This window comes from Notolepis coatsorum (genome assembly GCF_963971535.1).
Source record: "Notolepis coatsorum genome assembly, chromosome: 6".
In the NCBI taxonomy this organism is placed as follows: Eukaryota; Metazoa; Chordata; class Actinopteri; order Aulopiformes; family Paralepididae; genus Notolepis; species Notolepis coatsorum.
The window spans coordinates 133,007,574-133,024,857 of NC_140170.1; the positions used below are offsets into that span (position 1 = coordinate 133,007,574).

Consider the following 17,284-nt stretch of genomic DNA (forward strand, 5'->3'; position numbering starts at 1 on the left):
TGAATATCGTGACTGACCGTCACGCTACACATATCATTATTATCATTACACTTGTCGTTGTCATTAGACTCTGTTTGCAGATAATACATTCTCTGGTACATCTTTATGTCAAACCGTGTACCGTCAGGCTCTACAAGACAATTTTTACCTTTATCAAAGAAAACCTTGGCACTGCTTGCAGTAGCAGCTATTACAGAGAATAGTCCTTGTGGGAACGATGGTACGTAGAGAGCGCTCTTTAACATCACTGTACGCCGGCGCCCCCCACTGTCCGTGAGGCATACCTGTGCGTCTCCTCTCTCTTGCGCCAACCCGTAGGTGCGCTTCCCGTCTGCCAGCTCTATGCTGTGCCTCTTCGGGTGGAAAGTGTTGTCAAAGTTCTTGAACCGACTCCTGTCGTTGATGACATGGGACGACGCACCTGTGTCCACGATCAGTCCCTTCCTCTGGGCCCGCTGCAGCTGCGCCGGCCTGGCGATGCACGCTGTCCACGCCCCGAAAGCGAAGTCTTCTTGTCCCGTTATTCTCCGGGCGTCGTCTCGATCCGTCTCACGTCGACCGTCGCCGCCATCGTGTCCGCTGCCGCCATCTTGTCCACAGCCGCCATCTTGTCCGTAGCCGCCGCCTCGTCCATGGCCGACATCTTGTCCATGCGCGTATTGCGCGCTCAGGTCGTGTTTCTTCATGCACGCTCTGTCTGTGTGCCCGGTGGATTTGCAGAAGCTACACCAGACCGTCTTTGTGCAGTCGCCTCTCCGATGGCCTTTCTCTCTGCATCGCCAACACGCCAGCTCCGCCGTGGTCCTGGTCCTCTCCCTTGGCGTCGCTCGGGCCTTCAGCACCCTCTCACCCGCCTCCGCGGCGGCTGGGTGGGTATCTTCTGAGGCCTCGAAGTTTCTTAACTTGGCCTTGAACTGTCCCAGCGTCATGTCCGCTGAACCGTGTGTTACCAGGAGTGTGAACGGTTTGTACAGCTCCGGTAGTCCTCTCATCACCATCGCCATCATTAGCCCATCGCTTGGTGCTTCTCCTGCACTCTTCAATGCCGTCATGGCCTGCTCAGCTCTGATGACATATTCGGTCACCGTCTCGGTGTGCCCCTTCCTCAGTCCTGTCAGTGTTATGTAGAGGGCCACGACTCGGGGTCTTCCTCGCCCGATGTAATGCTCTCTCAACACCCCCAGGCTTTCTCGGCCTTTGTCTTTAGTGTCGCGGAATATCAGCCCCAAGCTTGTGTCGAGAGCAGTGGCGCTAACTCACAGTACGCGTCTGCGTTACGCTGGTCATCCAGGGCTTGCCCTTCCGCCGTCAGTGGTCCCGTGGGGGCTGTCAAGATCGTCGCCTTCAGTCCTGCACCGTGCATGCAGCATAACATGCGCTCTTCCCAGAGCTCGTAGTCCTCTGCTTTTCCATTGAATGAGGGCCATTTGCTCCTTCCCTTGGTCGCCATCCTCTTGGTTGATGATAGGCGTAGCTTTAGCTCTTGTTGGCCTAGCGTCTAGCCACGCGGTGCTCCCGGTGCTAACCTAGCCTATACTTTAGCTAAGCTTGCTACCCTTATTATTTCGCCCCGGCGTGATCTGGGCCCATAACCTGTTGACAGAATCTGGCTATGGGGCGACAATAATGTGGTCAAGAGGCATGATTTCTATCTTTAGCCTTTAGCGTGGTTTATTCATTCACATGTTAAACAGCAGTTCTAGAGTTCTCCTCTCACTGAGAGGCTGGTGGAAAAGAGTTAGAGGGGGAGGAGACATCTCTTTATATACTCGCCACCTGGTGGTATCATGAGTCGCTCTGCCTAGAGCGCCCTCTAGTGGAAACAGTTATATATGCAGTTAGACAGTTACTAGCAATCCTACATAGAACCTCTAACTTTAACAATGGGCCTAAATTAAAATAAAAAAATACAAAATACACAAATTATAAAAAATTTGGATGGCATTGTGAGTGTCAATTATGGCATGGTATGCTATACACATGTGTGTGTGTGTGTGTGTGTGTGTGTGTGTGTGTGTGTGTGTGTGTGTGTGTGTGCGTGCGTGCGTGCGTGTGTGTGTGTGTGTGTTGGTTGATTAATCTATTGTGTGCAGAGAGGAGGAGTAGCAAGGTTGTGAGGTTTTTACCACTGGCTTTGACTGTAGCCTTGTTGTGACTCACTGACTCCCATGCTGTTTTATAAAATACTGCACACACTGAACACACAGGATACTTCATGATAAAATTACGAAATTAATGTGGTTTCACATCCACTACTGTGGACCAATGGATGGATATCCAGGGGGTAGCCTACAGATTTCATGGTATATGAATGGGTAGATAGCAGTGTGTGTGTGTGTGTGTGTGTGTGTGTGTGTGTGTGTGTGTGTGTGTGTGTGTGTGTGTGTGTGTGTGTGTGTGTGTGTGTGTGTGTGTGTGTGTGTGTGTGTGTGCGTGTGTGTGTGCGTGTGTGTGTGCGTGTGTGTGTGTATAAATAATTAGATAAATAAAGAGGGTAGGGCTCAAACAAACAAAAGAAGAGGAAGAAGAAGAAGAAGTAAAAGAGAGAAAAAAAGCAACCTCACTCCTAGAATTATAAATGGACAGTGTTCCTATGTCTTATTTTAATGGATGCTATGTGTTCTTTTAAGATGATGGGCCTAAATTAAAATCTAAAAATACAAAATACACAGATGGCATTGTGAGTGTCAATTATGGCATGGTATGCTATACACATATGTGTGTGTGTGTGTGTCTGTGTGTGTGTGTGTGTGTGTGTGTGTGTGTGTGTGTGTGTGTGTGTGCGTGCGTGCGTGCGTGCGAGATAGATAGATAGATAGATAGATAGATAGATAGATAGATAGATAGATAGATAGATAGATAGATAGATAGATAGATAGATAGATAGATAGATAGATAGATAGATAGATAGATAGATAGATAGATAGATAGATAGATAGATAGATAGATTTTCAAATGGGCTATCGTGTGACGCTGGGGAAATTCTATTATTCATGCAGTAGATTATGTAGGCTATAGCCCCTAATGAAGCATTATTGTGAGCTGCGTACGCCTTTTCTCACTGGCGCTAGGATCCGGAGGAGTGGTCTCTCTCTCTCTCTCTCTCTCTCTCTCTCTCTCTTTCCCTCCCTCCCTCCCTCCCTCCCTCCATCCCTCCCTCCCTCCCTCCCTCCCTCCCTCCCTCCCTCCCTCTCTCCATCTTCGCTTTTCTCTCAAGACTGTTTTAAAGTCTCTGCCAGACTTCGGCTCACACGCTACTTCCTGGATGGAGGGATGGAAAGCGTCCAGTGCCTCTTCAACTCTCCTCTCTCTGTTTGCCCGAGACCCACTGCAGCAGCAGCAGCAGCGACGCGCTGCGTGGAGGATTGCCACTAGCCTCCTTTGCGTCTACCAATTTCTTTACTAAACGAACCAGTATATGCATGCTTCATAATAATCTAAAGACTTGTTATGTTTGTGTTCGGGAATATCAAGGAGCGGTACGGTGAGAGGTTTTGACAAGGACAGACTGGTTGCTGGACGTCCAACTCCGCAAATTCCGCTCAACTGCCGTCGTGCGCGGCTCAGCAGCATCTGGCGCTGCTTTTACGCAGCAGGCGTCGCTTCTTTGATCCAAAGGATAACTCAACAGTTGCCCTGACTGCCACCGATGTGCATATTATCATGTGGAGGCTACTGCAATCGTGTTGCTGGTGGATCTTGACTCTGATTGTGTCTACCTTCGTGCTCTTTTGGGCCGACTGTCATCCTGGTAAGTTCACCCCCCCAGAAATCACACGTCTTCTGCTCCCATCTATACAACTTATGCTGCACGTATATAAACACGTGTGTATTGCGATATTTACAGGACGTAAGCCCCTTTCTTTAACATACATCCATAATCAAGTCATCCATCGAATACCCTGTAACATTTTATTATAGACTGCTTCAACTGGTTTCACGCTCTTCGTGGCAAATACCTACTGAAAACGGTCGGGTTCGAATGGGCGTAATCAGTCTGTATTTGGGGGGGATTCCGTGCTGAAAACGTGCGCAAAATGATCCATGTATCCGTGCTCGTTTTCACCAGGGCAGAACTCCGTGATGATGGGTTCATTCATTGCCTGCCTGCCTCTCGGTTCTGGAACTCCGTCTCCTTCGCTCTCCAATTCCACCGCTGCTTTTTAACCCTATAGCAAAGTAATGACATTTTTATAGCCTATTGTATGTATTTAGAGGAATGTTAGCTAGTTAGGATTAGGAATAAACGTGCGGTGTTTCAAACCTCAGAGCCTTGCCAACTGAACAGTGCGCCCGCGAAACCGTTACCTCGACGCCGCGTTTAGGTTGTGAAGCGAGGCTCACGAAAGCCACTATAGTCTATCATGATACACACAGTAGGAACAGTTTCTACTATTCCATACTGTATGTAAAGTGTCAGTGCTGCACGCCACAGACTGCTGGTCAGCATTGCACATAGGCAACGCGTAAAATCATCTGCCTTTAGCACAAAATTACATTTGAAAAAAAAAGCAAACAAACATTTATTTTGGTAATAATTGGGAGTTCGATTATACATGTCATCGCGCAGCTCTCGTACACGCTGAAAATACTTTACTAAATAATATGGAAGAGGAATGACTGCACCAGCGATTTTGTGGTTATGCTTATGGTATTATTATCAAGAACACCGGAGCACATAGGCTACAGCCTAATATATCCATAGTGGAAATGGAAATAGTGTTGCAAATGCAATGCATGTAGCTATACTGTTAGTCCCCGCCGTGTTTTCTCAAAGATATGTTGAATCAAATAAATTTGACCTTGACTACAGTGGCACAGATTTCTCAGGCTTTTGAATATGATGGCGATGACAGCAGGTTCCAGAAATGTCTCTCTGACAGCTTGACACCATTCAACGGAGAGCGCTCCAGGAGACCCCACCAAGATTCCCAAACAGCTTTGTCTCATAATGTAATTCATCTTAACTTAAGTAACTGAGGTTCGAACAGAATTGCTGACTACAATGGCAGTATGGCACAATGGCACATTATCAAAAATTACTCCTTCGTATATAAGCCTATAAAGCAGGCTCTGTTGTAGCGGTCATCTTCCCCTTACTTATTAGCAATTAATGCTCATGCAACTGAAAATCATTATGTGCGTGCATTCGCGTGTGTGTGTTGCGTGCGTGCAAGTATGTGTGTGCGTGGCGTGCGCACACGACTTGTGTGTGCTTGGTTGGTTAGGGCACCCAATCTTGCATGATCTCCACTGGGTTACCCTATTATTGTCTCCATTGTGGTAAGGTCACTATACATGTACTATTAATATGTACACTTACAGTACTGTATTATTCCTTCCATGTATGCTGACTATCTGGCTTTCACCAATCATTGCCATGCAGTTTTTTTGTTGCCTCCATCATTTTTAATCCTGCATCCCATCTGATAACAAATCTAGAGAGAAGTCAACTCCATAGAGTCAGAGTGAGAGAGCTGCCGTGAACTGATGGAGGGATACGGTGTGTGTGTGTGTGGGGGGGGGGGGGGGGGGTTGGATGGATGGACGTACAGTATGTCTGCTCATATACGTGTCTGCTCAAGCCGGGAATAGTGGCAGTACAGCATTCTGAGCAGGGTGGGTTGCTTTAGAGGAATGACAAATGTCTGGGGAAGTATGTATTGTCACAGAAGGGCAAATGCATGCCCCAAGGACTTGGATGTGCGTTGATATGCTCTCTCTCTCTCTCTCTCTCTCTCTCTCTCTCTCTCTCTCTCTCTCTCTCTCTCTCTCGCTCTCTCTCATTTCTCATTTCTTCATTTAGTAGAACGGATAAAGAAGGAACACAATCCCTGAAATGCTGTCCTACAGTATTGTTTCATCTGGCGCTGTCCTCGTCCAAATACATTTACGGTCGATGGTACTGTGTCGACTAATGGGTTTAATTTGTTAATTGGTTATTTGGTTAATTGGTTTAATTGACAGCTCTTTAAAAGTGTGTATCTCACATTCAGTCATGCTGGAGGAATCTAGTGCTTACCTGAGATGTGCTTCTAAATGTTCAGGAAATAATGAATTCAGCATGGGGGAAAAAGCATACAAATCGGCTAATCGACTAACAAAGTCTTAGTCGTCTAGGACGAAAGCAACCAACCAATCGACTCACTGACTAAAAGAGACTAAAATGCAACCCTAGTTTCATCAGACACAAGTACAAGAAAGAAGTGGGCGAGAGATAGGGAATGACCCAAAGTCCCAAAGTTGTGAATAATATTATATATATTATATGGTATGTGCGCCTCAGTCCCACTGAGCCTTGGAGTGCCCCTGGTGCTATATTATATTCACCATGGAGTCTTCCTTAATAATGTCACATTCTCCACCGCAGAGCAACACTCCGCTTGGTGCTGTTGGAAAACGGTAAAACAGCAACTCTGTGTACCGCTGTCGTGTCTGTGCGAGAGACCTGTCTGCTTCCACACGCCCCAGTCTCCCCACGTAATGGCTGGTTTGCTGACAGTGCAGCACGCGGGGGCCACATAAACATCTGTTTTTCAGGATTGGAAAATGCTGAATATCACCGCGGGGCCGGGGTGTCTGTGCGCCGCCACAAGGCATCACTTTTCCCCTGTGCCAAACACACGCGTTGTGTTAGTGCAAGGCACGACGCATCGCGCCCTGTCACCGCACTCCACTTCGACTCCCCGTTAACCAAACACTGAGAGAGAGAGAGAGAGAGAGAGAGAGAGAGAGAGAGAGAGAGAGAGAGAGAGAGAGAGAGAGAGAGAGAGAGAGAGAGGGGAGATACAGAGAAAGAGATGTTTGGCCTTCAATCTGTCGCTCTCCACTGTGACAACGAATAAGTGCTGTCGCTCCTGGCTGGGAAGGAAAACAGAACAGTCATTGTAATCTCATGACAAGCGCCTGAGCCAGCGCATCTTTTCATCCCCCCTTTGTCTTTTTTCCCATTCCTTTCTTTTAAAAGTGTATTTTCCTTGCTGCATGTGTGTGCCCACGTGCCTCCACCCGCTCCTCTCAGAGCCAGTGTGTTTGTTATCCATTCTAAGCAGGCCTCTGCACCTTGAACATTTCTCTTAAGTCTTTGGTGGCCGTGATAGGGGGAGGTTGACATTTAGGGAGGGATTGGATATGCTTCTTGGCCCTCAGTGCCAACATTATCATCATCATCATCTCTGTGCGCGCCAGCTATTATCTGCCTGCCGCGGTGGCCAGAAATGCTCAGATGTCAGACGGGTCACTTTATCAGTCAGTGGGCCTGTCACCACCACCGGCTCCCACTAATAGATTGATTAAAAGATACGGTTTATGTCCGTGTGTGTAGTGGAGGTGGTGCTGCTGTGTGTGTGTGTGTGTGTGGGGTCAGACACTTATCCGTGTAGGATGCCGTTATGTAGCTGTTGCCTGGTGATTACATGTGGGCTGTCTCAGAGAGAGCGAGAGAGTGAGAGAGAGAGAGAGAGCGAGAGAGGGGCAATGCCATAGGGAAAAAAAACATACAGATCTATTGATTTTAGTCAGAAATTATGCTGTTCATAGCATAAAAAGGGAAAATAAATAAGATGAGTACTTGATAATGATAACAATGGTAATGATGATATTAAATGTCGGCCGGTAATGATATTTCCAGAATAAGATGAGTCGAGGATTGTCTTATTTTCTTTTTCGATCATCGTTTCTGCTCAGCTAAGCGTGCCCACTATATTTTTAATCTGTTTCTCATCAGTTTTTTTTGCGCCTCATAAGCTCTCAGACCCAGAAAACGCCGGCTATGCAGGGAAGACTCCGAGCCGCCTCGCCTTTCTCCCGGCCCGTTGCTCTCCGACTTAATGGGCTGCTGAAAATAAGAGGTGTGCGGTTCAACACCAGGCTTTCGCTCGTTCTTTGTCTCTCTCTCTCTCTCTCTCTCTCTCTCTCTCTCTCTCTCTCTCTCTCTCTCTCTCTCTCTCTCTCTTTCCATTGTTCCAGTTCATTGTTTTAATCAAGTTCCTGCCAGATTATTTGGAGTAGGAAAGGCTAGGAGTTTCCCATCATTTTCTGGAAGGTGCCTCCTGAATCCAAGGCCAGTCAGCCCTGAGCTGCTTTGCAATATTTTTTTTTTCTAATTCTTCCTCTTCCCTTTCTCTCGTTCTCTTTCTTTCCTTCCTTCTCTATCACTGGTCTTTTCACTTACTCGTGGATACTCACCACACACATCCTGTGAGCGTGGGGGGCGAGCATGCATGCAATCGCCGCCTCACCAGACCTACCGAGCCTATCATCAGAAACATACATTACAAGATAAGAAATATAGCCTACATTACAAGATCAGAAACATACATTAAATTAAAAGTAGGAGAAACCAATATAACAAGATACACCTCAATGCCTAGTATATGGCTTATATGGTACTATTCACATTTGAACCGGTACTGATACTCAGCGGTACCTGTTTTCTGTCCTTTTTTTTTTTTTTTTTTTTTTACTTTACTCTCTCTCTCTAATAACAAATGTGTAATTTCAGTTGTGAATGAAGTTCAAACTTCTCCATTTCAACATTGATATTTAATTAGAACATTTTGTTATTTAAACAACCACCATTTAAAAGTGTGAAAACAGCTGTATATTTTGATTTGCGCATTCTCAAACGCTGCTGCTCTTGAATGCATCCCTGGATCGTCACAGCTGGCTCTCTCATACCAAACCTCACAGTAAAACTCTGTAGCTAGTTTTGTTGTTATCATCATGCTCGGCAACTGCTATTACTCCTCAACATCTGATTTGCGCATCCTGCTCAGCTGTAACGCTAATGTTAAAATTGAACAGAGTTGGGCATATCTGCAGCTGAGAATAGCCGTTGCATTGGAAATGGTTGAAGGAAACAATCCTGAAGGTACTGAAATTTGGCACATTTTGATCTAACGTGAATAGGTACTTGGTAGTACCGACATAATTGTCTGGTACCCTTAACACTTTCAGCGCCACGCTTAATCCCCATCTCTGCCGCTAGAAGGCCAGCATAACCTCTTCCGCCTGTGCGGTCCGGGGCCAGACAGCAAATGACATCACGTCATAAATCAATCTCTCCAGAATGTTTGACAAAATTATCGTTTTCTTTTGTCAAACGTATTCAAGTATAAACATCATAACCATGTGACAACAGCAGTTATAATGTATATTATCATCAATATGTTAATTTACCAATAGGTTAAAGTGTTATTAGTGCGATTTTAGTATTAGTTTTTGTGTTGTTTTTATCACGAAAGTCGGCCATTTAGAAAAATGTACCGTCGGTAATTGTAAAAAATTTTGACGCCATTTTTAAGAGGACATCGAGAGCTTTCAAGAGCGTTGGCATTTTTCAGAAACACCCTACCCAGAGGCCTCTAGGTCAAAAAAAGCAAATGGGTTCTGTATGACATTTTTTAATATCTCTTATTACTCGGGATAATATACCACAAAACTTAACATTATTGGCATATATTGGAGCGCAGTTAGTTTGTCTCCCCTATTGTTAGCATTGAGCAACAATCAGATTAGTTTAAAAATGGCGGCACTCTGGCAAAAATAAGAAAGCTACTGTACATACAGTAGATTTCATTATCTGTTCTTATGCACGCCTGGTGATACTAAATCCAAATTGAACTCGAGAATTTGAAAGATAAGATTTGGCACAATCGATAATGTGCGAATTGGCTATAATAAGGTAATTTATAAGCCTGCTATTCTATATTCTATAATAATATTTCAAATTGCATTGGTCCGGATGGGAGAATTCAGTACTCTACAAAACCTTCTGTTTAATCATCTTCCCTTTATTCATTTCCTTAGATCTTTTGTACACATGATCTCAAGAAGGTGCTGAACGAGCTCAGTGGGAGTTTTCCATGTCTGGTCATTTCTAGCATGGTGTTATTCACTGTCAAAGATGCAAAGAAAAATCATAATTAATATTCTCCTTTGTTTCATTACAATTTAAGCAAGCCTAGTAATAGACACAATATTTCTGACACTGGGAATACATTCACTGAGGTCCATAGATGTCCCTAGATACCACGAACATGCAAATGGATCTTGTAGAAGTGGAGCAATATTCCATTTACTTAGGTATGTATTTTAGGCGGATTTTCAGAAAATAGGGCTCCGGGCTTAAGTGGTTAAAATAGTAATTTCCGCTGTGTTTCACGATGTTTGCAGAGCTGTGGGTGTGTTCTGTATTATAGCTGTGGAGACAATGGTGTGGATCATTTGACAGACACTACTTGTAGTCCAAGATGGAAAAAAGAGTTTGTTTCTACACACTGTAGTTTGTAGTTTATTACACGCTAAACATCACGCATTTCCAAGATAATCCAGTATATTTCCTTAGATTGCGAGATAAAACGCGTTATGTGCAATAAGCCCAAATCCTTCTGGTTGATTCCCTGAAACCCCAAATACTCCCAAATCAAAGGTATATATATAACATGTACATATGTACCTTCACAAAATCATCAAGGGGGGGGGGGGGGGGGGGGGGGGGGGGGGTCGTTTTAACTCAAAACTGTGATTGTGTTTGCCGAGCATGTATTACATCCGGTAAAACACAGAACTGTGATCGTTAGAAAAACACGTTTCAGGTTCGGTAAAATAGAATATACCTTACCTTAGCCAGAAGGTATTCCAAAAAGAATAATTCCAAGTGATCGCATCGCCATCGCGATTATCAGTGTATATTATGTCTATACACGTTTCAATGGTAAAATACGCTTAGGCAACGGAATTTCGAGGCGATCAATGTGAATCTCTGTTCAAGCAGGAGGAGGAGCCGTACCAAAAAAATAATAAAGGAAGACGTGTATCCACGCCAATGCAATTCCAGTTCAGACACAGATGATACTGCCACCTGGTGATATTCGATTGGCATTGCAATTCCAATGTATACAAACGAGCCAGAGACGGCTAGAATGATCCGGATGATGATTTAGAACGGGGATCAGAGGAAAAGGATCTAAAAATGAGTTTACTCTGATTGACGTACAAAAAGGATGGAAACACCAGCATTCATTAGGGGGGGTTGACCTTCATGCTGCCCGACACCCTTGAGTCTCATCTGATGGGTTCTTGGCCTTACAGTGGCCCCACCACACACACCCTCTTAAGGCCCTCTGATAGGAACCATTTCACGCAGTTCGGTGCTTTGCAGTCATTATCCCCCATCATGTCTCTGAAGGGTACACTTTTCAATCACACATCTGACTCATGCTCGTCAAGAGAGTCTATCCAACGTAATGGCTCCTGTAATTCTGCCTCTCCAGTCCCATGGAAGGACACAGAATGCATAATGTTGGGAGATAAGGCAAGGGAGATAATGTGACCTTCCATAACTCCCAGCTCTTCGAGGAAAATTCATCCTCAGTCATTTACAATCAGTCCTAGGGGAGGACGTAGCCTACCATGGGATTTCTGTGGGGATGTATCATTAAGGTTATTATTACTGTAGACTTAGAAAGACGCAGCATGTACTTTGTATCGCAAATAGTTCTACTAATTTGCATTGTGCATTGTCTTAGTGACCTTGTCTGGGAAGAAGATGATGGAAGGCATTGCGATGCCTTCCCAGGTTGAATTGAGGATTTTCACATTTGCCATCTATGGATTTGAATTTTTCTTTTTTTGCCACTCCCCTTTCAGCGAGGCAAAGGGTGATAGGTGAAAGGTGAATGGGATGCTGTGCCTCCAGCGAGCTCTTCATCTCCCTCTCCCTCTCCCTTCTGAATCATAATCATATTCAGGCCAAGTACAATTACACATATACAGACTTTGGCTTGCTGCTCGCTCTCACACAAAGAAGACAATACATCTAGAGTAAAATAAAAAAATTAAAATACAAATGAATCTAATAATTACAAATATTAAAACAGTATTAGTATATACAAGGAAGTGTTGGCAGTAGCGTGGAAATATTCCCTTTCCCTTCCATTGTCCCCTCCTACCGCAAATGGTTCCGGTGGCCCACGCAGGCTCAGGTTGTTTGCAGACAGATCACACAAAATGGAAAGAAAGAGAGAGAGCGCGAGAGAGAGACAAAGACAGAGAGAGAGAAGGTGTCAGACATTGCCAAGGGACATGGGGCGGAGGGAGTAGAGTCCCTCAGCCCCCGTTCCACCTCACTGACTTAGCGGTGGGCACTGACTGCCAAGACATGGTGGCGGTGCTGCAGCGGTGCCAGGGGAGCCTCCGTGTCACTGTGCTGGATCGGTGAGTGTTTAAAGGGCCCCAGACCAGGGGAGCCTCTGTGTCAGTGTGCTGGATCGCTGAGTGTTTAAAGGGCCCCAGACTGACAGGCTGTCGGCTGCGATGGAGGCTGACAAGCCTAACTGACGGCGACATCAAACAAACGCTATAGGAGGAGCGGAAAGGAGAGAGAGAGAGAGAGAGGAGATGGGAAAGCAAATGGACTCGCCGGAGCCCCAAGAAAGCTCACTCAGATCGCCTCTAGATTGAAAATTCCGATGCTGTCGGGACCTGTTTGACGCTTGTAAGGAGCGATTTGATCAGATATCCCTGGCAGGGAGGTGGTCAGGTTGACAGTTGCCAGGTGGTTCTTTGGCCATTGGCACTTGGCCTTTGCAGTTGTCATGACTTCGAGACACTTTGTGCTCTTTTGTCAGTCTCGATTGGCCCTGACAACCCATTGAAAGGTGTAGATCGGTGTCCCTGAGAGAACACTTTCTGGGCCATTTTGAATGGTGAGAAAGTGCCTTGCTTGAGTTCCATCATTCAGCTTCTTTTCACATTGTGCGATAGAAACTGGATAGAGGAAAGGAGACGATTTAACATGTCACTATATCTTACCATGATTTTGTCTATGTCTTTCAGGCTTTGTTCTATGCATATTGCATCTTGTTTCTTTTCCCCTGCCTTCCTTGCTCTCATACAAATAAATGCATATTTCACATCCTTGACAATATTAAATCATTGGAAGAATTATCCAAACACACACACACACACACACACACACACACACACACACACACACACACACACACACACACACACACACACACACACACACACACACACACACACACACACACACACACACACACACACACATGCACACACACACACACACACACACACACACACACACAAGCCTTTGTGTGATTGTTTGGTGCTCGGTGAAGTATGGCATTAGCTATAAAAGTCATTAATGAATTTAACAATTCAAATTAAGATTCAGGGTGAACCTCAATGTCACTCGATGAGGAGAGTTAGGGATACTGTACTTTCTAAATTATGATCTCCACTCTGAGTCGCTAACAATGACATACAAATGCTTTAACATTTCACGGCGACCACTGGCAGGTCTGGTTTGAGAGGAACACAGAGACTAAGAGCCGGCAATCTAAACACGTTTCCAGGTGTGATTTTATCTTTCTGTTTTAATAATAATAATAATAATCAATTCAATTTGTACCGCACTTTATATTTGTGAAAATCTCAAAGTGCTACAGGAGATAAAGATAAAAAGTTAAATGAATAAAACAATTAAAATGAATAAAACAACCAATGAAATGGAAGAACATAAAAATTAAAAGATTATAATAATAAAATGAGTAGAAGTAAAAACAAAAGTAAAAGAATAGTTCAGGCAAAAGCCTTGTTAAAAAGAAATGTTTTTAGGCCCCTTTTAAAAGCCTCAACGGACTGTGGTGCTCTCAGGTGGATGGGGAGAGCATTCCACAGTCTGGGTGCGGCAGAGCAGAAGGCCCGATCGCCCATGGTTTTAAGAAAAAAAGGTTGAATTGTGAGGAAAAGGCCAAAGTTGTTTACACCTTACATACTTCCACCAAGGTTCTCAATGTGCTTACTCTGGATTATCACCCGGCATTAATTCAGTGTGGTTGTTTTACCACTCAATCAGACCTGGGGTGGGAAAGTGCTCACGTTCATCCATCACCCCCCCCTCCCCCTCTCTCAACAGACCCCCCTCGCCTGCGAGCTCTCCTGCCTTCCCTTCTCTTAAATTAATTTCTCTTTTCACCCCCTTCATCTTCTGCACAAGCAGTTCCAAAACAAAAGTCAATGCCTGCACTCCAATCTCCTGGGCTGCCCATGATTTGTACCTCGATCAAATATTTACAAAGGGAACACAATCCTCCTTTTTAGACGGGTTTATTATTATTTTGTGTCCCAGTGTTGTGCCAGACCGTATTGCGTGAGCTTGAACTACTTGACTGCAGTGGTTTTAAAGATGAAAACCGGTGGCTTTAGCCAAACGAGGATGGATTTTAATCAGTAGGGGAGTTTATGTGGGGATTTTCTAATGCATATTGTCATTGTACTGGCATTTATTTTTGTTAGATAGATGACTTTGTCCTCATGTAGAACAAGGTGTATTATCCTCAGCATGTAAAAACCATGGAAATAGCCCATTATCCACAATGAAACCATGGAAATAGCCCATATTTAAGAGTTCTTAAAAAAATAAAGAAACTCCTAAAAAGTGCATTTTCTAGAAATACAAGTTGTTTCAAGACATCAAGCTTGTGTTTTGATGGTGAGTTGGAGACAAACAAATAAGACTAAATTGTAGTTTCCCCACAAATATCCTTGGTCACACTGTTAATCTTTATCATACAACGAAACAAGATAAATTGCTCCCTCTCTCACTACAGACATAGGACAGAGGCAGTTGCTGTTCACATGCGTTTCAGCACTGCATGTGTACAGAGGAGTTGATAAAGTGTGTAATGCAGTCCAATTTCCAAGGGAGTGCAATCACTGAGATGTGGCATGGCATTTTCACAGTCCTAATGCACAGTCCGAGTACAGGCTGGGGGTGGGTGAAACGGCACGGACCGGTTACACCCTTGATATCCACTGCCATTCCCTCTGCAAAAGGCGGCGAGAATAAAGGCACGGAATGGAGAGAAAGGGAGAGAGAAAATCACCACATGCCAAGAAGCGTTTGCATTTCAGGCTCAGTGTGGGGTGGGAGAGGGGATAACAGTATGGGCCTCTCCTCATTAAATTCGTGCAGCAGCGTCGTTTTTTTCACTTTAATGCTTGGGAGACGCCAGCTTCCTCCTCGGAGAGGTATGGACACGAGGCCCACTGCGTCTTCTTCCTCAGAGAGATAGGGACACGAGGCCCACTGCGTCTTCATCCTCAGAGAGATAGGGACACGAGGCCCACTGCGTCTTCATCCTCAGAGAGATAGGGACATGAGGCCCACTGCGTCTTCATCCTCAGAGAGATAGGGACATGAGGCCCACTGCGTCTTCATCCTCAGAGAGATAGGGACACGAGGCCCACAGGTGACTTGTTAGGTTGGATGTATTATAAGTTGTTGCCCTTTTCCCTCCTCGTGGAACTTCTGCATTGCATTTGTTACAAATAGCAAGCAAACTTTTTTCCTCTGAAACTATTACCACACTACCGACGCCATCTTTGTTTACATCCGCGCTGCTTCAGAAACTTACGTGGCTACGTCACAGCCAAGAAAGGGAGCGCTGGATTTGTCTAAAACGCCCTCTTCCTAAACCACACGCTATCAGTCGTACCACAGTACTGGCAAAACGGGAGGAGCCGACAGTCAAAACAAACGCCCTTCATCCCAATTCACCCACACCGCATCTTTTTTTTACCAAAATATATTATATTATCGGAGGTATTAATAACGTTATCGGGTTTATCGGGATGACGTCATAATTGCTGATATCGGCCCGATAATTATCGTGCATCCCTAACCCAAACCATACTCTATTCAAGTCAAGTCAAGTCAAGTCAAGTCAAGTCAAGAGTTTTATTATTGCAGCGATTGTGCAATAATACAAGTAATAAAAAGGAATAAGAATAAGACATTTGTGCAATAATACAAGTAATAAGAATAAGACATAACAGGTATAATGTACATAAAGTTTACAAAAGCATGGTAAAAGACATGCTAAGGTCCTGCGATAGTGCAATACAATGTTAGCTACGGATGAGGCACTGGGTCTTCTGTACACTACTATACAATGCTATACTATACAATCTACAGCAGTGGTCACCAACCCGTCGATCGCGATAGACTGGTTGATCTTTGAGATTTTCCCTGTAGATCTTTCCCTGAATTTTTTTATAATTTTTTTAAATAATTTTTTATTTTTTTTTATCTTTCCCTGAGAGTCCACATTACAGTTCTACTTTTGTTTTGATGTGAAAAGTGATGCTGCATAAGATGACTGCACTTAGCACTGACTGAGAAAGTACATATTACAGTTCTATTTCATACTGGCTTCCGCTCAGCGTCATTCTGCACTAACCTCACTTCGTGCACAGCACTGAATAAAAATCCACAATGTACCTTTACATACCGACATCCGTCTGGCCACACCCCTATCCACTTACCTTCATAAGCAGGTGTGTGGTCACCTACTCGCCTCCTTCTTCACTTTCACCACAAGGAAGTGCCTGGTATATACCCCACTTGACGAGAAGAAAGTTGAGAGGAAAACAGAAGACGGGAAGATACGTTGACATTATATCTTTATTTTCTCTCACTATTTTCGAGAAAATACGGCGATATTGTCTTCGTCACTGGAGTGTCTGGAAGATGATGATCATTCTGACCTCCACAGGCTTATTCGTATTAGGGGCTCGCGCCGCTGATATACTCCCCAACTGCAGTCCTCCTTGCTGCGGCTGGATGGGTATTGACCCTCCGGTCATACAGCTGGACTGTGGGAGGCACCGGTTGTTGTGAGAAACTGGGTTGCTTCCGTGTTGGGTGAGTACTGTTTTGCTTGCGAGCGCTAGTTGTCTGTTAACGCTATGGGGGTTAGCTGACAATTTTACGAAAGCCGACCCCGGACTGGGGTCCTCTGCTCGGCTTCTTAAACGGCGGATGGAGGATCTTGGTCTGACGCCCATGATGGTCAACCTAGTGGGCCGCGACCGAGACCTGGTTAAAACCCGGGATTCTCTGGACGAGCGGATGCTTCTCTGTCCCGTGCAGGCCCCATCTTTCACATGAATGTGGAAGTACACCCTAAAGCACGAGGAAAAGTGGGCATGGATCTTCATTATTGGGAGTTCCATGCTCAAGTCGGCTGCAGCCCGGATGGGAATTGTGCCGGCTCTGCTGTATGTTTCAAGTTTCAAGTTTCAAGTTTCTTTAATAGTTGTCATACAGAAGTACAGAATACTTTCATACAAAATGCTTCTTACTGTTACGCTCCAGAGACTGTGCTAGACAAGATAGTATCAAATAACATAGTATAGCATGTAATTTAGAAGTAGAAAATGAGGTCACAGTGTTCAGTATAGACATATG

The 17,284-nt window shown here is 44.7% G+C and overlaps 1 protein-coding gene across 1 annotated transcript in view; it reads left to right on the forward strand.

Moving 5' to 3' along the window:
- Window positions 1-3,523: 3,523 nt before the first annotated feature.
- Window positions 3,524-17,284, forward strand: part of LOC311230238 (receptor-type tyrosine-protein phosphatase gamma-like) — a 667,161-nt gene continuing 653,400 nt past the window's right edge. The window contains exon 1 of the mRNA XM_084316451.1: window positions 3,524-3,751. Coding sequence (XP_084172577.1) covers window positions 3,664-3,751 — 88 coding nt within the window. The 5' untranslated portion in view covers window positions 3,524-3,663. The remainder of the gene's footprint in view (window positions 3,752-17,284) is intronic.